This window comes from Mustela putorius, unplaced genomic scaffold (genome assembly GCF_011764305.1).
Source record: "Mustela putorius furo isolate JIRA1106 unplaced genomic scaffold, ASM1176430v1.1 tig00003869_pilon_pilon_pilon, whole genome shotgun sequence".
NCBI lineage: Eukaryota > Metazoa > Chordata > Mammalia > Carnivora > Mustelidae > Mustela > Mustela putorius.
In genome coordinates, this window is record NW_025422021.1 from 25,264,703 (window position 1) to 25,288,769 (window position 24,067).

The window sequence follows — 24,067 nt, forward strand, 5'->3', positions numbered from 1 at the left end:
CACAGATTTCTTCTAAAAAATGTTTTGAAATTCCACTTCTAATTTAACATGATTTTTCATATCACTGTGTAGAGGATCTTCAAAAGATGATGTTAAAGACAAATTCATTTTAAATACTAAACTTTTTTAAAAGAATAAATTTGTGCAACAAATTTTGGTTTAAAAAGTAATATAGAATACGTCATCTGATATGTGAAATGTACCTATCATATTGATGTGAAGTGTTTTTAAAAAGCTAAATGAAGTGAGCACGACAATGTTATATATGGTATTATTTATTTTATACATTATAATCTGGAGCTCCTAAGCACATCCTTATTGTAGTTTTTGCTTACCTGCTCAGAAACCTGGCCTACCTACTCTTCCATCTGATAAACTGAAGTCTTGGCACTCTCGGCCATCCACAACCTTCTCTCAGTATCTTTCTGGCCTTACCTTTTACCCACACTTCCTACATCACATGCTTCAGTCCAAATATGAATTTAGAAGCTCTTCTGATAGGTGGTCCCTGCATCTTCACACCCCCAGTCTGTACTCTTTCTTCATAAGTATCTTCTCCTTCATCTTCAGGCATCAAACTTCCTCAAGGGCAAGAGGAAAGTTTACATACTTCAAGTTTTCAACAAATCTTTCTTCATAATATCGCCAAGAGTGGATGCTTCTTCAAATTTCCTTAAGCAACAGATTCCCACCTCTCCTCTGAATTACTGCAGTAGCACCCTGACTGTTGAACCAACCTCGGTTTTGCCTCATTTACTACTTTCTTCATGGTTAGCCAGAATGACTGTTTTTCCTAAAACACGATTGTGATCATGGCATGCCACTTTCCTGCTTAAAAGCCATCTGTGGCTCCCAGTTACTCATAACAATTAAGTGCAAACACATACATGACTTAAAGGCACTGCATTTTCCAGCCTTCATTTATCTATTACCATCATCTAAAACCCCTTTTCCCATTACTCCATATGTACTCTGTCTTTAGCCATATGACTATCACTCAGAACCTAAAACGTAGCAAGTTTTCTCTTTCCCTTATTGTATTTGCCTAAAAAAGGATTTGGCAATGCTGTTCAAGATCAGACAAATGTATAAGGCATAAATCTCTTGATTGCCCTTCCCCTCTGCTCAGCTCGGTAACTAGCTGATCTGATCTATAACTTCCACCCTAGTAATAGAAAATCCTTGACAGGTCTTAACAAAATATAGTCTCCATCATTATAAACTATGTTAAATTAGAGAAGCCAGAAATGCATTTAAAAAACTGAATTATTGTTAGTAAGGAGAACGCCAGAATAAGAGTCAAACATAAAAGCATATTCCAGACTGTTCCACCAAATGCTTCTGAAAAGATAAGCAAGTTGTTTTACCTCATTGAATCACGCTTTCCATTTCCCTAAAATTTTAACTAGATTATCACTGAGAAGAATTTTATCTCTATAATTCTATCATTTCAATTCTACTATTCAATTGTATTAACAGTTGTTTCAAAAATCATGAATATATCTCTTTTCTCCCCCTCAACATTGTCTGGCTCTGATGATATTATGATTTTCAGTGTAAAGAAAGAAATATGCTTCTTCAAAGCTAAAAGTAGCATATTAGATTCTTCCAAGTGTATCCAAACCAGAGAAGACATCATATCAAGCACATATAATCAAATGACTAATTCTAATAAGAAATAATATTTAACTGGTATCTGTACTACTGGTCTAGTAGAACTCGGAAGATAGGAGGGCACCCTTTAAAGGTCCAGTACCCTTCTATAGTACATTTTAAACACGTTTAAAGATAAGCAAAATTCAGGTTGTTTAGACTGAATTTAAACATATTCAATAACTGAATTAAAAACTAAAGACCATCAATCTATTCCATAGAATGGACATAAAAAGTTCTGGACCAAAAATCTGTCCCCCATTTTAGCGAGTTAGCCTGAAAAACTTAAGACACCTAAACTTTATCATCAAGGACTCACGTGAAGCATTACCAGTCTACAATTTACAGGCTATAACATATTAAAATCTTAACTACATGAAAAGAAAAGCCATGTATGTATAAGAAGGTTTGCATTTCATGTATAAAAATGCAAAATGGAGAGTAATGAAGCATATTTGAGAAAAGGCCACTGGGAGAAATGTAGAGCAAAGCAAAACCAGGAAGAAACAGATAACACATGTGAAGACATTTTTGGAACCGATAATGCTAATCTGAATAAATACACATATACAAAGAGGCTACATCATTTTCTTTCTACATTCTCTAAGTAGTGCTGCCAAATATGGAAGGATTGGAGCCATTTCTGGGGAACTGCTGAATCAGGAGCATGAGTCAGAAAGTAAACCCTCAGCACAGAGAAAAGTACTTAAAAGAAAAAAAAAATGTTGAGAGCTCATACACAAATAGACAGACATTCAGTTCATAAGGTCTAAACCTTCTGTAGTCATCAAAGCACCAGGCACTCTTCCCTTCCAAAACTTACCCCATATGGAAGAAATCTGCCCTCCCAGGAATTCTGATTACACCTGGACCTAAATGTTGAGATACAGCACAGAGTTGGTCCTGCATGTGACTAAAGATGGCTCTGAAAACTAATGGCAGGACATTTTTCATCTTAAATGACAAGAAATCTAAACTAAAAATAAAATTAAACAAAATAAAATAAAGGGCTTAAATTATATTAAAACCTAATTTAGAAACATACAAAAAATTGTTTGACAGTAATTTAAGGGAGACTAAGATGCTCTTTGTCCAAAAGCCTTGAAGATTTAATTATCTTTCTGAAATGGTCTAGACGTCACTATTTTTTGAACGAGGCAGCAAGAATGGATCATGAACTATTCTCAGGCTTATGAGTATATTTTTGGCACGGGAGGTTCAGCAAATGCATCCCATACATAATCAACACAATTAAGGTAATGCTCCAAGGATAAGTCACCTTTGAACAACAACAAAAAAATATTTTCCTCCTTACTACTCTGCCCCAGACAATACCTTCTTGATTTCATTATGGCACCCTGTTATCATCATTAATACATATTAAAATACCATCATTTATATAATAACTCTATATAATGTTTATCTCACTCAACATATTTTTTCAACAGCAACAATCAATGACTTTCTATTTGAATTTCAGTTCTAACCTCTCCTGCGCTAAATGGGCCAATGATCTTGGCCTGATCTTGGCCAAGGATCCAATGGCCCAGATAGAGCCTACCACATAGAATTCACAAAGTAATAACTAATCAAAACAAAGCAATGTCAAATTGTACCTATGATCCTGATTTGTCAAAATAAACTCAGTCTATCTGGATCTCCAGTCTTATCCACTCATTATCACTTTTTAAAAAATATATTTAGATTTTATATTTAATCTCTGCAATCTTTACAAAAGCTATCCCAGAAAACTCTCAGCAGTTTAGCTTTAATGTCTAAGAGCCTGTGTTAGTTTTAGTACACAGTTTTGAGACTGCTCTTTTGAACTTTACAGTAAGCATAATGATATTCTCTCCTATGAAACAATAAATAACCACAGACAGTGATATGGTCTAATGCATGTGTTGCAACTTCAGTGATCAGAATTCTCTCCATCAGCGAGTGGCCCTAACATCCTTGCCTAGCGTTTATATTACATCTTCACACAATGTTCCACAATAGCTGTCACATCTTGTTCTTGCTTATGATGATGAATAGCAAAGCATTTTAATTCATACTTCTGATTTTCACTGCTTTTCTACCCATATTAATTTGCATTTGGCTACACTGATCAGCACAGTCTGAATTGACACAAAGCTTCATCTCTGAAGACTTCAGAAATTTCAAGAGCTAAGTTCTCTTTCATTTGTATAACATGTCAGTGTGGTAGATTAGGCCAAGACAATGTAGTTGAGTAGTTAATTCAGTAGCTGTAAGTGGCTTTCCTGGTTGCTGGATGGATGCATTCTCAAACTGCAGTGTTCTTAATAAGAATCACCTGGGTGCTTATTAAAAAGGCAGATTTCCTGAGCCACAAACACCAGACATTTTAACACTGTACATGTAGATAAAAGCCCAGAAGTCAGTATTTTAATAGGTATACCAGTATACCATGGGATTTCAACATATATAGTCCCAAAACTTCACTGAAAAAATCTCTGAGAATGAGTTAATGTTTAAAGTGTGAAGTTCCCTGTCATTGGACTAAACCGCATCTTACCAAAAACTGTTCTACCCAATTACAATTCTCCTATATCTACATTTAACAATTAGCTAGATTATCTATAAAGTTTGCTAACTTATTTTATTCATATCAGCCATAGGTCAGAGTGTCACAAAATTTGGTCTTACCCTCCCTAGCCCACTCTACCCCCAGTAATTGATCCAGACCAACCGCCTGCAAAGCAAATGAGAAACTTCCATCCTAAAATGCTAGGATTGTATTGATTAAATTCCCTATAAAATGCAGCAGTGAAAATAATCGAGAAAATAACACATGTGAAAATACTATTTTTAAGTATTTTGGGGACTCCAGTGCTGACAAAAGTGGAATAAAGAAAATGGTGGAGTAACTCCAGTCGTGAGTCTGAAAAGACCTAATCCACCATTATTAAAGTAAACTTCTCAATTAAATTGAAGCAGGCATTTAGGAAGGCTTAACTAACATTCCTGACTATTAAGTAGAATGACCAAATACCCCATTTTGCTCAGGACTCCTGGTTTTATTTGTTTTTATCTTTTTTTAAGGTTTTATTTAGTTATTTGTTGGAGAGAGAGAGAGAGAGAGCACACGTGCAGGGGGGAGCAGCAGGCAGAGAAAGAGGTAGAAGCAGGCTACCCACTGAGCAAGGAGCCTGATGTGGAACTTGATCCCAGGACCCTAGGATCATGACCTGAGCCAAAAGCAGATGCTTAACTGACTGAGCCACCCCGGCATCCCAAGAGTCCTGGTTTTAGCTCTGAAAGACCCATAAAGACCCATAAAGCTTTCAACTGGGTGAGTTGGCTGGCCACCCTACTTAATGCTTCAGTATTTAGGCATTACATTGTAAAGCACATTAAAAATCCCTATAATGGGGCGCCTGGTGGCTCAGTGGGTTAAGCCTCTGCCTTTCGGCTCAGGTCATGATCTCAGCGTCCTGGGATCGAGGCCCACATCGGGCTCTCTGCTGGGAGTCTGCTTCTCCCTCTCTCTGCCTGCCTCTCTGCCTCCTTGTGATCTCTCTCTCTCTATTTCAAATAAATAAATAAAATATTTTTAAAAATCCCTATAATGGACCATCAAAAGAAAATTCTGTTAAGTAGGATTTTATATAGGAATGCTCATGAAAATTAAAGCTTTAGATTTAAGAAAGAACCATGGCACCCTAAAGTTTGAGCTTTACTTTGATTCAACAAATTACTGAAGAAGGATCTCTAAAAAAGAGATCAGGAGCATGAGTCAGAATGCAAACATATTCAGAAGCAATAAATGCTTAACAAATATATAATCAATAATTAAGAAGCAATAAATGCTTAACAAATATATAATCATAGACGTTAGGAGGAGGAATATACATTGACATTTCCAATATATACAGATTCAAAATTCATGGACTTTTAACTGATAAGGTAGAAAGTCTTCTAAAACTACAAAAATTACTTTAAGAAGTAACAGCAATACGGGTAGAACAAGAAAACCAAAGAGTTAAACAAGTCACACTTGCTGTAGGTCCTGACTACAACAGTTGTGAGAACCTCAGTGCTAATGGTTTCGAATATGTAATGTGGAAAGAGAGATCAAATTGCCAGTGGTCAGAAGAGAGCCACCTCACTTACAGTTACGACTAGGGGCTTTGCTGATCACTATGTTCTGACAGATCACTGAGGAGTCATGATTAATTACAAGTTAAAAAGTTAAATAGTGTAATGATTAATTAAAATTAATAAAGCTAAGTCGTATAGGGGACAATTAGAGGCACATCTCAATTGTTCCAAGTTGAACTTCTGCTCTGTGATTTATTCATTAGAAAATTTCAAACTGTTTTTAACTAATAAGGAGAGAAGTCAATATCTTATTTGTGCTGTTTTATTTCTTCTTCTCCATTTATCCTTTGGTTTCTTTGGGTGCCTGGGCTTCTAAGTAGAATGAAGAACTTCAGTGGGAAGGATCCTAGGGCCCTTTTCTCCATTCCTGTTTAATCACAAGTAACAGCTTTAAAACCAGAGGATTTTTTTCCATTATTTTCAACAGTCGCATAGTTGCCTGAGCCAGGCAATTTCACGGGACCCAATTACCTCTGGTCTGGTCTACTGTAACAGCCTAATAACTGGTCTGTCTCCGGTCTCAGCCCCATTCAATCCATTCTCCACCTACAACCAGAAGGACCTTTCAATCATGCAAATATGATCATGGCATTTTACTGTTTAAAATCTTTCAAGGGATTTATTGCCTGCAGAATCAGGCCCAAACTATAACTCACAGATAAGTTCCTTTCCAGCCAGTTACCCTCCACCAGTTCTAAACTCTGACCATACCAAATTACTTGACTCAACAAAATGAAGTCTCACTTTCTGACCCTCTAGCCAGAATGCCCAGCAATCTTTATCTTCCTGATGACCTTCTGCTTCTGCTTCCTATCTCCGCTCATGCCATATCCTCTAGGGAGGGTCTTCTCAGACCTTCTTAAGAACAAATCCATCAGTGACCACTATTCTAGCCCCTACACAGCCCTGACACACAGGCCTGTGTAGGGGACTAGAGCATATTTTGTTAATACTCATTGTTACTCAACTTCTTTCTCCCTATAGATGTGGGCTTCTTCCTTAATCATTTCTATACTAACTCACATTTAATATAACATGGATAATCAACAAGCATGTATTGACTGATTTCCTATAAGAAACAATTTGTGACTCAGAAAACAAGCTCTCATAAAAAGAGAGCAACTCTATTAAAATCAGTGAAAAATAACAACTGATCAGAAGTGTTTACTGGAATCTATGAAATACAACATAAATAGCCATAAAAAGAAGTCCTCAATAGGTCTCTGTAGGTATAATAAAGCACATAAGTGATTAATGTGAAAAATTATACATATATATATATGAGAGAGAGAGGGAGAGAGGTATATACATACACAGACACAAATATATATGTATACACACAAACAAACACAAAAAGAAAATTTTTTTTAAATTGCATATATACTACTGTATACTGGGGACATGGTTGCTGTTAATAATGTACTAGTTATACAACCAACTTATACATAAAAGGAAATGCAGGCAAATGAGCAATATGAACTGAGAATTCATGAAATAAAACTAGTAGTCCATAGATATAATAATTTCAACCTCATTAGTGATCAGAAAGAATAAAACAATGTCATATTGGAAAAAAAATCAATTGTAATATCCATTGGTGGCAAGGATATGAAGAAATGGGCACCTTCACACTTGTAAATTGTTACCAACTTTCTGGATAGCAAACTTAACATATGCATTAAAAACTAGCAGATTTATATGCCTCTTTATCCAAGAATCCTATCTCTAGGAATTTTTAGAAAGTTGGTAGTAAATAAATTAAAACTATGAACGATAAAATATTTACATTATTAAAAGGAAATACCTAAAAAGTCCAAACTAGGAAATAGCATAGATTAGCATAAAAGAACACCATTAAAACTAATGGTGGAGAATTACAATTTGATGTGAAAGGTAGTAATAGTATATTATACAATAAAGTAAGTTATAAAACAGTACATGTGGCATACTAACAGTATATCTGAATGCAGACACCTGAAAGGTTAATGACCAATAAGGTAGCAGTATAGTGGTTGAAATTAAGAGTAGTTTTTATTTAGCATATTTGTGGGTTTTATTTGTTCTTTAATGAGCATTATTTAATAATCATTTCATAGTCAAAAACAGCTTTTTAAAGTGAATTATAAAAAAAAATATATAGACTAAAGAAAGACACCTAGAGGGAAGACTGAATAAATATGGCAACAAAAATGGTATTATTGCAGACATGGGAGCCAAGAGTGAGCATCAGTGTATGGACATTACATTAAAGAAAAGCAGACTAATTTTCTCAGGAAGAAATACATGCATTTTTATATGACAGTCATTAGAGATTTTTGAGCATAGATATATCATGAAAGTAGTGTTGCAAGCAAATTTACTAGGCAATAGTGTGTAACCTGCATGTAAGCAGAGATCCTAAATCCACTCCCGGGACAAGTACTGTGATTTGGAAGTACTATTATCAGTGCTTAAAGAAGAAGTGAATTGAGAGACCTCCATTAGAGAAAGAGGGGCAGCCAGTACCCTGCTCCTTTGGAGCCTTTACTAATACCCATACCTGGAATGCCCTTCTCGTAAGCTCTACTTAAGATACGGTGTTTGGTTTCAAAGTTCACCTTCTCATTGCAGTCTATCCTGATTTGCCTTATGCTCCCAACACCTCTTGCCTTGCTTTATTTTTTTCACAGCACTGATCACTTTCAACATTCCAGATGAAACACTTCATTCATATCTATTTTGTTTTCTATTTCCTACATAAGAATATATGAATCTACAAGGGCCGAAATTTGTTGTTGTTGTTAACAAAGGTGTCCCGTAGGGTCAGGAGAGTGTTTAGACTCCAACAGTTATTCAATAGGAATTTGTGGAATGAACAATTGGATCTAAAGAGGGAAGGAGGTGGGGAGTCTGAGATAAAACTACAAACACTAACGGGGACAAACTTTCCAAAATGAGGAGATAATCTGCCTGGAATATGATGATTTGGTATTCGGACAAGCTGACTCTGAATTAAAACAGTGACATCCAAGTAAGGAAAGTGGCCTGGAAGTTAACAATAACTACAAGACCATAACTGGTGAGAGATTTCATAGCTGAAGATAAAAGGAACGGTGGACTTGTATTCTGTGAATACATTTTAAAAAAAAGTGGAGGGAGAGGAGAGGATGTAGATGTGAAAGGAAAGAAGGCAACAGCAGAGATTTACATTTACAGGAAAGAGGAGGCGGCGGTGGTGCAGGAATCTAGGAACAACTGGAAAAGATAAATTAGAAGAAGTAAAAAGACAAAGAGAGGGAGAATGGGATGTCTCTGAATCCGGGGAAGAACCTTGAGAATAAAAACACAAATAATGGGTTTTGTATTTTTCCAAAGAGCTCAAAATGTCTGAGAACAAATACAGTCAACAGGATTGTAGGTAGCACGTATGTTAGGTATAGGAGCTTGAGCCACGAGTGGTGGGGAACAGAACTCGCTATAAAGGAGATGGTTTTGGAGAAAAAGGACACTTTTCCACACAGACACTCGGAAAGGGAAAGAGAAGATAATTATGAGAAAAGGATAAGGAGAGTAAAAAAATGTATAAAAACTGAAGTGTCACATTCTTTTTGATAGAATAGGTGGCGATGATATGCCAAGGAAAGGATAGGACAGCTGGGACTGGGGGCATGGAAAGAGAGAAAAGGTCTAAAATAGCTCCTACAGGGAGAGAGCCTGGGAGTGCAGAAAAGACAATTAAAAAGACTGCCAAATAGCAGCAGAGAGCAGATTGAAGTTTGAAAGCATCCAGTTCTAATGAGCCAAATCTGCAATGCTGTTTGCCTCTAGCAGTGCTCTCTCTCCTGAGAAAAGAAACCCAGGGAGCCAGAGTTAGAGGCAACAAAGGTTTAGGAATTTGCTGGGCCAATAAAGAAGCAAAGGTTATTCATGAAGAGGTGAAGCTTGTGCTCCTGGTTGGGAGTGAAAATCCAAAATCATTTGAAACAAGGAAGGCACCAATGACAGAGTCTAATCATTGAGGAGTATTTCCAAGGAAGCAGGGAAAGTAATTATTGTGAGTTCTGAGCTGAAAGCTAAAACTTTCAAGGAAATTAGGAAGCTTCTCATTCCCACCACCACTACCACCACTCCTGCTGAGACTAGAGGAATAGGGAAGAAGCAAATCTAAAAAAAAAAAAAAAAAAAAAACCAGAAGATTCTTACCAAAGGACTGATGTGAAGTGAAATGAGCAACTCGTGCTCCTGTGTGTGCGTGTGTGTGTGTGTGTAGGGGGGTGTTGAGGAAGGGGAGGATGGGTATTACCACTAACACAAAAAAGTCATAACTACCTAAAGTTGTATGCATTTCTAAGGCATTAGGGTTACTCATTTTTAAACTACAAGGCAACCTGCTAGAATGAAAAAAAAAAAAAAGTGTATTTTGTTTATCATACACAATTTGAGATTTTTACCATATAAATACAATCCCAATGCTTTTTAGTCAAATCCCAGTGCTTCCCATTGGCTCAACACAGTCATCTGTAGTGCAGAGATGGCCTCTCCACCTCTCTGACTTCTCACTCCACTCTCCACATCATTCACTCGGCTCCAACCACTTCTGCCTATTTTTAGTTTCTGGAAAAATCTAACTGATTCCCAATGAAGGACCCTTGCCAATCATACTGTTCTCCCAGACAGGACCAAGAAGGCCTTCTTGACAGTCAGGTCTCTGCTTAGGTGTCACCTCAGAGAGAACTCTTCTGTCAACCCAAAGTGCCGTGAAAGGCACTCTCTTCCATCACCTGGTTTTGTAGTGCTTTTTATTCCTGACACATTTTACCTGATAAAAGCTTGCTTATTTTTTTTCTTTGGCCATCTGCCTCCTCCACTTAGAATAAGACCTCCATGAGGAAAGGGATTCTGGTTGTCTTGGTCACCACAACATTGCCAGCATTTCAAAGACTACCAAGCACACAGTGTGCATTCAATTAATTATTGAATGAATGAATGAATGATAAAACTTAGTATTTTAATGTTAAACATGATGGGACTTTACACTGTGTATATGTTTGTTCCTAAAACTGTGTTCCAGAAAACTGTGTTTATGTGAGATAAAAATGGTATTATTACTATCTCAGAACATTCTAAAATACCGTATCTGTCTTATTATAAGCAATACATATTATGAGAAAGAAAACTTGATTGTAAACAGAAAGATAAAGGAGGAAACCTCCCTGAAGATGAATCCAAATATATCTCAGTAAAGATATAAATGATCAGATGGACATAAAAATATTTCTATTATTTCTGCCAGGATCAGAGAGGTCTGGAAATATAGACAGATTTTACAGAATTTGAACAGTGTGGGATTTAATTAGTTAGGGCACATACACAAACAAAATGTCAGATAAATTTTCCACAAAATAATCTTATAAATTATGAGTAATTTTTTTGCGGTTCGTCTTGCTATATTTTATGTAGAAACAGGCTCAATTATGAGGTCAGGAAAAGCAGATTTTAATCTTTTCTCCATAAAAGGCAATCTCAAAATAAGAAATTCAGGCTCCAGTCAAGTTTTCACACTTTCTGTGGAAAGTATTCTCTGCTGGTTCATCGTTACCAAAACAAAACAAAATAAAGTGAAAAGAAAATAAAGGAAAAAAAGAGGAGGTAGGAAATGTTAAAATCTGCAGTCTTAATGAATAATTTTACGTACAAAACTACTAATTACCTTATATAGGACATTATTTATTAACTAAAATGCTCCGAAATCTGATGAAGATGTATCAGTTAAGTCCATACGCAGGTATATTTTCAAAATCTCATAAGATGTCCATGTAGCAGCCAAAAATCAAAAGGTTAATGAATAAAGAAACCTTAGACGAATCCAAATTGAGACATGTTCTACAAAATACCTGGCCTACGCTATTCAAGTACATCAAGGTCAACAACACAAAGCAAGGTTGAAGAACTATTCCATCTTAAACCTGAGGAGACAAGTAAACAAGCAAAGAGCATAATCCTTAATCTGATGTTGAACGGGGCTGTTGGGATGGTAGAGAGTAGCTACAATGGCAATTACTATTTCCAGATGAAATCTGAACATGGACTGTGAGCTAAATGGTAGTATTCTATCCTAGTTAAATTTCTGAATTTTTTTCTGAATTTCACTGTGATTTTGCAGGAAAACTTTCTCATTCTTTAGAAACACAAACTAGGGATAAATAGGGAAAATTAATTGATGGATGGATGGATGGATGGATGATAGATCGATCAATCAATCTATGGACTGGCCTAATGAAAAATTTCTAAGATTGTCAAGTGAAACAAAAATCTCACTCATGTCAGTGATCAGAATAACAATACGTAATTAGTAAACAGGTATATCAAAGATAGAGCCATATGCTATAATAAATAAATCAATAAAAATTGCAGTATCTGCGGTTTAAGCCCTAACAATATATCATTACTTCATTAAGTGAGATGAATAAAAATTAAAGATGAAATGTAAAGATTCATTGAACTAGAACCTTTTGCAACTGTTTTCCTTATCTATCAATAGATGGTATATTAGAAATATACTACGACCTCATTTCAGTTTTGAGTTACAACAATAACTGGAGGATTTAAACCATAAAATAGTCCACAGAAATCAAATTGCAGATATACATTGCTGATTTAAATCTTTACTCATTGTTCTTAAAAATCTTAATTTTTAAACTAAAGCACTAATAATAATAAAAATAATAGTAATACAGCAAGCAGCTTTGAGGTGGTTATTATACCATTCTTACTTTACAGAGAAGGAAAAGAAGCTTATACAGATTAACTATCTTCCTCAAAATTGAAACAGTGTTTGTTAAGTGATAGCTGTACAAAGAATAAAAGGCTTGCTTTCTCCTGCTCCTTGAACAATACTTTATACCATGGTGGGAGATTTTTTCATTACATAACATCTCCCACCTTAGTATAAAGTATAAGATTGAACATGTCCATGTTACTGCCAATGTTACTTTCAAAATTGCTATAGTTTTACATAACAATTAGCATTTTAATATTGAAGTGACATTGGTAGAAAAAATGAAAGCTAAAATATTTCTTGCTTTTTCATTACTTGTAGAAAGGACAAAATTGAAGATACACATACATGCATGTATACACGCACTTTGTGTGTGTGTGTGTGTGTGTGTGTGTACGCGTGCACGCACACATGAGTAAAGATGTACAGATATTGGTCTCGAGTATGTAGCAAGTTCCAAACCAACTGGGCAATACTCAGACGCCAAGTAATATACTCTGATTTATTGTTTCTTTCCTTTGTTCCTGGCTCTCCCCCACAGTGCAGCAAATTGTAAATATTTGGGACATACCAAAGTTTATAGTCCATCTTAAGGAATAACATATAACACATAACTATACCGAAGCAGGAGAAGAAAAATATCTTTAAAAATATTTTTGGTCAAGGTTCAGCTGAGGAAATCTACTGACCCACTTTGAAATTAAAATGCGGCTTTAGCACAGACACACACAGGGAATTTTCCACTGAGGTTGCACATAGTAGCATATCAAAGCTTTACCAATGACACCCCGAATCACCATCCCCAAGGCAAGAATATGCATGATGAGTTTAGGCAGCTCACTAATTACCCTGAATTTATTTTAACCTTACATTTTTTTAAAAAATTATGATTATAGGAAATCCAACTTTGCAATTAGACTAGAATATCATAATCATTTCTAGGAGTCATCTGTTTCCTTTTTTTTTTCTGTATTCTTGAGTTAACATTACACATGCAATGATCACAACAGTAATCTTCATTTTCAAAGTGTTATCAACTTAATGTCACAAAGAAATAAGTCAATATTTTCAATATTGTGAGCTGAGATATTTCCACCAATTCATGATAGATACTGTGCTATAATATAATGTTATTATAGAACAAAGAAATGTGATGACAGATCTGTGTTTTACTCACCAGTGGTTTCCACAATGCCTTCTAGGATGACGACAATCTCGAACTGTTCAGTTTGCATGCTTCGCTGCGATAGGTCATAAAAGGGGCTTTTGGCATCGATCACGTGGCAAATTGTGAGGGGGGAAACAAGAAAAAGTTGATCTGCCCCTGTACTAAAACCTACATCCAGTTCAAGTTGGTCAAGGGGAAGGAACTCACCCTCAGGTGTCTGCCGAGACTAGACAAGCACACAGAAAAAGAGAAGAAATCACCACTTGTACTGAAATTTTCAAGGCAGCCCAACAGTAATTTACATCATTGCCAACATTCAGCACTATCAATCATCTGCAACAAAATCCAAACAAATCATTATGCAGCTATGCTCTAGCAAACGGGCCGAAATCCCACATAGCTCATGGGGAACATACATGCATTATTTATAATATACGACTTACTATAATTATCATTCCCTAACTCATGAGCTTTGGAGAAATGCCTGGTCCAACAATGGCTGTTAGCACAAACTGTGGAACCGAGTGTCCATGTGCTACTGCTTGACATAAATCACTTCAGGGTAACTCATTGCATGCCAGATTTGTTTCCCTCACAAAGCAAATAGATAGGCACTTCTTAAGGGAGTTTGTTAAAGCTGAAAAAGGTTGATCGTAATCTCAGAAAAGATTTACTGCACCGTTACAAAGCAAACCAATAATTTTTCTAGGACTCTTGAAAAGTAACAGATAGATATAAACCTTGATATGAAAGTGAAGATGATATCCTATTATGTTATGCACACAATAAGTCACATAATACAAAGAAAAGGCATATGTTGTTAGATGATAGCGCTCGAACTCCCAATACCAAACTGCATTAAAGTTGTTTAGCTCTCTATTTATTTCGTGAATTTTAAAACATAGTGTAAAAGCTGTGCTACATTGAAATTTTTTAAACAAAATGCAATTAAAAATCTGTATTAGGTAAACTTTCAGTTTCCTAAAACTTTCATAAGGTAGTGGCGTTCGGTATCGGTATACATCATTATAAAACACTTAAATCGCTTACATGCAAAACTCTGAACGATTACCTAAAAATGACGATGAACAATTAGCAAACCATGAAAGTTAACGTCTTTCCTTTCTATTCGTTCTTATTTTATTTTCCGTATCTGTTCCTTATAAGGATCATATAAAAGCACATATTTGTTTGATTTAAATGATGATGCTGGTAAGATAAGGGTTAAATAGTTGCATACAGAAAAACCTGCAGCGGGGTGGGAGCTAGCTGATGGTCAAATGGGGCTTGGAAGAATCCAATATATTTAACAGAATCTGCAAAGCTCATTTACTGCACAAAACGGAATCTATAACACTAGTCTGTGCAATGAAGTGGTAGTGCAAAGACAAAATCCTTACTTTTGGTAAGGTCAGTGTTCCAAGAAATACCTTGGCTTTTTAAGCGGAATCAATGAGTCTGAAAACACTGAGAAATATGGTTTAGTGAGCTGTCCTCTGTGGCAAAACTAAACCAAGGTAGTGGTAGACAGTTACTGCAGCAATTTTAGACTCCCAACAGCAGAATCAATTAGGCAGGCTATTTTGTAATTAGTGATACTCGGGAATTTTATTTGTTTAGAAAAAAAATCCAGTGAAAATGGTGAGAATATTTTTCTTCTATGCCTTTTGAGTAGTTGACTAAAGAAGAGTAAGAGAAAAGGGGAGGGGTAGGAAGAGGAAGTAGAGGAAGGAGAAGGAGGAGGAGAAGGAGAAGAAGAAAAAAGAGAAGAAGGAGAAGGAAGAGAAGAGGAAGAGGAAGAAACACAATGATTAGTGACAAGAAAAAAAAAAAGAAAAAACCCATGGGAAAACCTAGTAGTCCAAAAATAAAAACAGTAGCTCTAACAACCAATGTTGGAGAAAACTAGACATTTTGAAGCCAGTAGCAGTTAACTGTATTTCTAACTTATTCCCAAATTGGTAAAATATGAATGAGACCAGCATCCTTCCAACTAGAAAACGGTATAACAAATATTGATTAATACTACAAAATAAAAGCCAAAACAAAACAAAAACAAATAAAAACAAAACCCTGTGTCATTTTTCCCTCACCTAGTAAGAAACAGGTGCTATATAAACACAAGGTGGTATTCTGATGTTTATAATTAATGAACAGAATTTGGGCCGTTTCACTAGCTATTCTACGGTCTGCTTTTTTTGTACTAAATGAAAATGTTCATAAAAATAATTCCTTAAAAACTCAGTTTCCCATTTATTTTAAAATAATTCTCCCCCCAAAGATGTTTTTTATTCTTATTTATATATATGTACATATATTCACATCAAAACTAAAATTAATCTTCCTTTTCTTGTGTGTATTTATACCTGTGCCTCATTCTAAATGGCTGTAATCTATTAACTTTCATATTTTCTGATCATTCAACAAACCATGAAGAGAAGTGGCCTAGAAACAAGCTATCAGGAGAAAGCCAACCTAGAATAAGAAACGTTTCATTTTTAGCTAGCAGTTAACTCATATATAGGTAATTAAGACTCAAATATATAAAAATCTATTCCATTCAGACTCCATATATCTTCTGGTTTTAAAATCTTTTATATATATACAAAATTATACCTATATTCCTCCTTCCCAAAATGCTTTATATTCCATCCAAGTCTTAGCAGAAACAAAGTTGACAACTGTATCTATTATGTGAAGCTATGCGGAAAGTAACACTTTCGTTACTTTGAAAGATATTTTCCATGCTTACGTACTTTTCAGATGAGTAAAATTCCCTGCATATTCATTGAAAATTATTTTCTAGTGGGTGCCATATAATTTATCCTTTCTTTAAATGATTCTGAGACACCGCAGATATCCACAATTTTGTCTTTTGAGTCGTCCTCCTTTGTGTTAGGCCAACAAACATTTCAGCTATCAAAATGCTTACCTCCCTGATTTTGGTTTGCTTCTCTGACCCTGTAATAGACTGGGAAGCCTAGTCATTACTGTCAAGTAAACAGGAAGCTCTTCTTTTAGAGGAGTGAATGGTGTGGTTTGAATGTGGCAGGTGCTTGGAGTACTAGAATTGTCTGAAGTCTGAGCTCCTGGTTAGAGCAAAGTTAGCTTATCAGTGCTCAGCCAAATACAATGTTCCAAAAACCTGCATATGCTTACCAGATACACTTTCAGAAGCATGTTAGTTTTAATTCTCTCAACTTGGGTAAGTAAGAGAACTGTTCAAGAACTGTGATCTATACACGTAAATGAAAAGGAAAGCAGAAAGAAAGGAGTTATATATGTACCTTCATATAATTAAAGTGTGATCTGTACCTTGAGTATGTGATAAATCAATGTCACTAATATTTCATCAGTTTCTAGTTTTCCTATTTAGCTATCAATTACCACATTTCATCCAGGAATTTTGACAACAAGCAGAAAAACTACAGGAAAAATCAAGCTAACCTTTCTTTATTATGTCTCCTTAAAAATTATGATATAAGAAGAGATCTTTCATTAACAGAGCAGTTTGCTGATGGTCTACCTGATCTCCTTTAGCTCTATAGGAATACAGAATCCTATAGGAATACTATAGGAATGCAGAATCATGATCATTTCCAAAGTAAAAATGTTTAAACAGATATGGTCAATATCAATATAATTCCAAATAATTGTTATAGATTAAGATTAATGCTAGTAAATTACCAAAATTCCTAAAAATCTGATAACTAAGGTTGACTTTGATGAAATAATCATTTAGAATCATAAAATGACTGAATAAGAAAGTGAGAAAGAAGCACAAAAACAAAAGAGTTCATGGAAAACTGGTAATTCTTAAAAATTTAGCACACAATTTAAAAACACAAGGACTGAAGAATGACTTCCAGATGACTTTTTTATTTTCAATTGTATGGAATGTGGGAAGGAAATAAGGAGAACCTTTCTGGTTGATAGTATTATAGCAATTTCTGGGAGATAAGAAAACAATTTTAAAAATCTGAGGCTTAAAGTTTATTTAAATTTACTGTATAAAAAATTATAAGTAGAACATGGATTTTTGAAATGGTTTTGTACTACTAAGAATGTGGCAATAATTTCTAAGTTATTCTTCATTATAAAAAATAGCTATGTAAAAGTATTTCGATTATATACATTTTAATTATATGGAAATGTGGATATGTTTAAAAGCTTATGTCTCATCTTATAGTCACATGTACTGATTTCAAAGAAGCGGCTAATATCAAATGACTTTGAACTCCCTTAAAGTCTAAAAGAGGCCTACTGTATAATCAATGACAAATTCTGACTAAAGATGAAAAATGATTCAAAAGTCACAGATGCCTGGAAGGGATTATCAATGTCATGAATTCTATAGACAAATAGCTTTCATATTACAGATGAAAGACTATTGAGTACATGTCCAAATACGTGCACGCGCGCGCGCACACACACACACACACACACACACACATTTAGAACTGCCCTGGCATATCTTCCCTCTGTGAGATTTGTGACCATTTACCCACATTCATTCAAACAGGAACACTCCACCAATATAATCAATCTCTTTGCAGCCTCTCTCCCATCTCTCTAACCCAAAACACTGTTCTAATTATAACCATTGTTCTCTTTCCTAGCTTGGAGGGAGGCTAGGGGAATGCTGAAAAGAACATTTAATCACTACCATCTGATTCATGAGATGTTCTTCTATCATACTCTAAGGCTTGTCCTGTGTCCTACTACCTCCCACTAGTGTCTCCTGGAAAAGGATGCTGAGGGCCACTGGTCAGGAAAGAAAAAGACAAGAAAGGAAACCCAGATGGAGAGGGCAAGCCGTCTTTGCCTCCCATCTCCCACCATCTTACATGTATCTGTAATTTCATTTCTCCTCTTTAAATGTGCAGTGTGTGTGTGTGTGTGTGTGTGTGTGTTTAATATATACTGAAGTCACAAAGAAAATCACAAATGAAATAAAGTTGCAGTGCTATCTGCAAGCTAAAATTAGGAAATAAGCTAAAAGCAGGTACTAGAAAAAGAAACAAAAGTACCCTGTGACTTGAAGCAGTTCTGGCAATGGATTTTGGGACTCAGACCAAATTTCAATTCAGGTAGAAGAGAGTATGGACCTAGATTTTTATCTAGGCTACCTGTAATTAAATTGTACATTTCCTTCGACTCCGTAAGTTTGAAATTTCATCAATACTCATGTAGAAAAAATATGACCAACATCAAGTCTAAAATTTAAAAAAAAAAAGTAATGCTAAGATAATCATCCCATAACAATGTTTATTTTCATGAAAAGAAAGTACCTTATAGAACAGAATGTAATTTATCTTATAATAAATTATGTGAGGCTTTTATACTATTCAAATGAAAGAACAGCTTTATAATTCCTTGAGGGCCTTTTATGGAATTTATAATAACTGTGGACAGGATTTGTAACCCTGCATGCACATTTTCCTCCTACTCACCAAACTCCCTCAAATCCATCAAATGCTTTTTTCCTACTTCTCTTTATCATTTGTTCTCACCTACTGCTGTTAATTTGTGGGTCTTTTTGTCCCTTATTTCTGTTCACACTGTATTACCCTGAACACAAGCTACCCTGTATTTTTCAGGAAACATATTAAAAAATATATATTACTAGTATTTTTTGAAAGAATAAGAATTCTACTTTTAAAAAAACTTCTTAACCTATTGGAGAACTGTACTCATCTCACAAAAAGAAAAGCTAGACTAGGAACTGTGCTTTCTTTAAAGACATAATGAATCCACCTGGAAAAAAAATCACCAAACAATATAGGATCTATATTCTGGGAAAGAGTTCTGGGAAACTTGGTCTTAGGCTCCTTGAATATTTTTACTGACAGCTTGTATGATACTGAGAACAGGTGTTTATTAGGCATCCATTTGTGGATTTAATTTTTCTAAAGGAGGTAACAAATTATTTCAAGACCAAAATTAAATTGGCCAAGACCAATTGGTGAGAAAGAGTCAGTCATACAAAATAAAGTCACATAGAATCAAACACCTAACTACATTTCGGTGCATAGTATGAAATGAAGGCAAAGAAATAAAAATATGAAAAAATCATGTGGAACCATGTGGTCCAGAAATCACCATGGTTCAAAAATTAACAAAGGTTAAGACATACGAAGAGGATGAAGAGCTTATTGGTTTCAAAAACAATAATTTTGTTTTTTATTACATCTGCACTTGCTCACATTCATATGGGGAAACCAGATAGCTGTCAAAATGAGTATTCATATAAATATAAAATAAAAGATGTGAATATGAAAAGAATATATATGATATATCAAAAAGTGACTGTGCACCATTACCTTTCAATAAGTGAAAGTTAAGGGTTGCAAAGCTGCACTCTTAGGAAAGAAAGATAACTATTTGCAATGATTAACAACATGAAGAAGTAAATTATACTTCCATGAGAAAAATTTATCCTTATTTTTATCTTTTAAAATATGGATCCAACAATAATTGACTTTAAAATTTACTTTATGCAAGTGAATATAGTTTGTTTGGGTGCCTATATAAATATGTATAAATACATGATGGCTTCTGGATAATAAGCTTCTAAATTCTTGAACAATGTATCAACAAAGATCATTTAAATCTTCCCTTACAAGATGTATATCTAGGGCAGTCAACCATTCGTGTTAGATTTATAGAAAGGAGTGGTCAGATTTCCAAATCCTTTAAACTTACTACGAAATGACAAGGTCCAGAGTTTGAGCCATTAGCCTAAAGTCTTAGGCATTTTTATTAAAACTTTCTACTAGATGATACATTAACTTAACATGACCATGCTATTCATTAGTTCCTATAATTTAGAATTTTAAACAAGAAGGTAACTAAAATAAACTTAAAATCCAAATAAAACATCAATACGAGGATGTGAAGAGGAAAAGAGAAAGAATATTCATTTTAAAAGAGTTTTCTGAAGCTGTATTTATGATCAAATTACAAATTTCAAAGAATAACTTCCAATTATATTCTTTAATTTTTATTGAATCTGTTTTTTTTTTAATTTCTGAGCAAAAAAAAAAAAAAAAAAAGACTGACCAATCCATGCAAAAAGTTGGAAGATCTATATTTGAATATCAAAATTAATTTCAGTATTTGCAAGCTTGAAAGACAGGAATAGAGTTGAAATAAAATTTGCCTTCACATAGGAGTATGTGGTTGGCTCAGGACGTAGAGCATGTTACTCTTGATCTCAAGGTCCTGAGTTCAAGCTCCCATGCTGGTTCTACAGATTCCTTTAAAAAAAAATTTGCTTTCATTTAAGTTAATAACATAGTTTAAAATAAGGCAGAGAAATTATTTTAAAAAAACTGTTATGAAAACTTAGATAATTCAAAAGATATAAGTACAAAAATTCATAGTAGCAAGGACAAGAAAGCCATATTCATGTTCTATCTTCCAAGAATAGAAAGTACTTTATAATCATTAAGAGAACTCTTATATTAATACAGATAAATAAACTTTTGTTCAAAAAATAAGAAAATAATAATAGAAAAATATAAATGAAATTAAATTAGATAATAGGAAGAACATAGACTATAATTATTATCATTGAATAATATGTTTTTAATGCCATAAAATTCCAAATATTTCTATTAAAAATATATCAATCCTATATTTTAAATGTCGAACAGGAGTTAAAAGGGGAAGCTAAATATGTGTAATAATATTTAACAAGAAAACTGCATAAGACTGATATCAAAACATTCCACTTATTACTATAAGATTAGGGTACAGCCTCTCTTTCAAAATATAGTTGGTTGTTTTAGGTCATTTCAATCTCAGTCCCTAAGAGAACATGAGAGTTAACTTATTAAAGACAAATCTCCCTTCTAATTTTGCTGAATGTTATGAGCTCTGTAATAAAACAGGACTCCTTTTTAATAAAGTCTAAGGAAATGACAAGAACTATGAGAATTCATTGTAATTACTATGGCTACAAGAAAAATCAACTCAAACAAACAACACTAAACTGGCAGGCTGAAGAACTGACTAGCCCTCGCATTCAATAGACAGCAGGACATCATTTCACCACAATTTTGTGTAGATATAAATTGACACTACGTTTCGAATAGTTTTACTCCTAGCACTGACACCTTCTAACAAACCAAAAGTAAAGAATTTTGTAAGAATACTATATATATCATTTTAATTAGATGTTATTTTATCACCTTGTGTTAATATAGCACCCTGCTCCAAATTTGTCAACACCACAAATCTTTTATTGTTTTTAATCAGGACACTCCTTATGGTATATGTGGTACATTGCCTTTACATAAGAACCATTTTCAGTGTCCTGAACCACTGTTAGACTGAATACTTCAAATTCATTGTACCTTTGTAAAGAACAAAACAAAACAGAACAACAAAACTCTCACACACACATACACACACAAAACAAACAAAAAAACTGATATGTAGATTAATTCTAATTATTCTGGCTTTGTTAAAACACAATTTAATAAAGTCTAGAAACATCTAAAATTGCCTCAAAAGATACTTATTTTCATAAATGACTATATATTTGAAAAACTAGAGAACAGCAGTGAATGATCTCTAAAGCCTAATTTTAAATGTCCAATATCCAATCAATATGGTAAACTATTCTTCAGTAAGAATCTCACAGTGACACATAAACAGGAGTTCCTTGACATAGATATTTACACTGTAATAATGTGTTCCTATCCTCCATGTAGGCCTGAACTAAAGAGAGAGATTACATATCTTGATCTATTCATTGAAAGAGGCACATAAAACTAACACCAATGCAATAAACATGTCTAGAGACAACTGCTTAGCCTAGTCCAAAAAAACTCACTTAGTTCAAATAGTGGTCAATAACAAATGTGCTAAGTTACATAAAAACCTGTATGCAGCTCAGTAAAATTAATTATGAAGAACATGGCCTCACATCGTTTATTTAGTTACCTAAATGAACATGCACGTCAAAACTAAGTTGAAAATTTGCCACTAAGCTTTGCAGAAGTTAGTGTGTTTTCCTGTTTATAGTGTATGATGGGAAGTGACAGGGCAGCTGAGTTAAGGCTAACACTTTACTGAGCAACATGATGAAGAGGAATTCGGGTAAGATTTTATAAATAAATAACAAAATGACAGGCGAGCCAAACTTTTTTAGAGCACTTTTAACTACAACATCAGTTTAAGCTGTGTAAGACAACATACTTGCAGGGTGACATTGAAATTTCAAAGGCAAAATCTCAAATCTTCATCAGATTTTCATTTTATTAATGCTAAATTCTGAATCTGGCTATGGTTCCCTATGCAACCTCAGATAATTTTTAAGATTTTATTTGAGGTCCTCCTTTTCAATTTATGAAGAGTTGAAAACTACCTAAGGCAAATGCCTAGGAAAGTTAAAAAAAAGTTTTTTTTATAAAAAGGTTGAATTGTAAATGACGCACAGAGAGAGAAGTGAGCTTTTTATTTCTTAATTCCCAGGCTCTAATTGGATGAATGATAAGGGTGGGCTTTTCTTGTTTGTAGTGGTGCCCTTTAAGGACTAGATGGACCTTATTTTAGTAACCACTACATGAGCAATCTGTCTTAGCATTTACACTGCTGATGGTAAAAAGCAATCTTCTTTAATGGATGCTGAAAAGCTTCAAGTGAAATCTGTAATTGACAAAGGCTTCATAGAAACTGGCAATTAAGAACAAAATTAACAAAAGGCTCCACAGAAAAAGCACTCAAGCTTTCACAGAATTCTTCTCTAGGAAAATACTTAATAAAAATAAAAATCTGAAAGAGCCAGGTGTTGTTTCTTCCACATTATTAACTACTTTTCTGGTCACTGTGCTTGTTAAAAAAAGATGAGCATATACAGTTCATGTTACTGAGTCTAAAAACTAATCTGCCTGCTAATACTGTTAGGAGGGGAAAAAAAAATAAAGAAAAAGTAAAGAAAAGCCCTAAGTGAAAGTTCAGGCAAGTTCAGGACCTATTTCTTCAAAATAACAGCTGCTCAGTTTTAGTACCTCAAGATTAGTGGAATAGTGTATTGACAACAAGTCAGAAACTCTTTAAAGAGCCAAGCAGCACCGGTAGGGAGAACAAGGCCCTCTACCTCAAGGCTCCAGGAGCCAACACCACTCGGTAAGTGTGACTAGTCAGAAAGTGATACAAGCACATTCCAATTATTAATATAAATAAGAGCACGAGAGTGAGTGGAAAAGGAACAGAACTGGCAGCTGTACTCTCATCGCCCAGTCCTCCACGCCACCCAGCTCCACTCCACCCCCCCGCGTCCTCAAGGAGGTTTACCTGCGAGACAGGTCAGACTAAGAGCCCGGAGAGAGTTCTCAGGTGAGCTATTTTCTGCC

The 24,067-nt window shown here is 34.7% G+C and overlaps 1 protein-coding gene across 3 annotated transcripts in view; it reads right to left on the reverse strand.

Annotated features, from left to right (window-relative positions):
• The window catches only part of KCNJ3 (potassium inwardly rectifying channel subfamily J member 3), a 153,948-nt gene that overhangs the window by 127,675 nt on the left and 2,206 nt on the right, over nt 1–24,067 (reverse strand). For 2 of the 3 annotated variants that reach the window (XM_004743880.3, XM_004743881.3), the window contains one exon: nt 13,713–13,929. The exons of the other annotated variant lie outside the window; for it this stretch is intronic. In XM_004743880.3, coding sequence (XP_004743937.1) covers nt 13,713–13,929 — 217 coding nt within the window. The remainder of the gene's footprint in view (nt 1–13,712; nt 13,930–24,067) is intronic. 3 annotated transcript variants of the gene reach the window in all.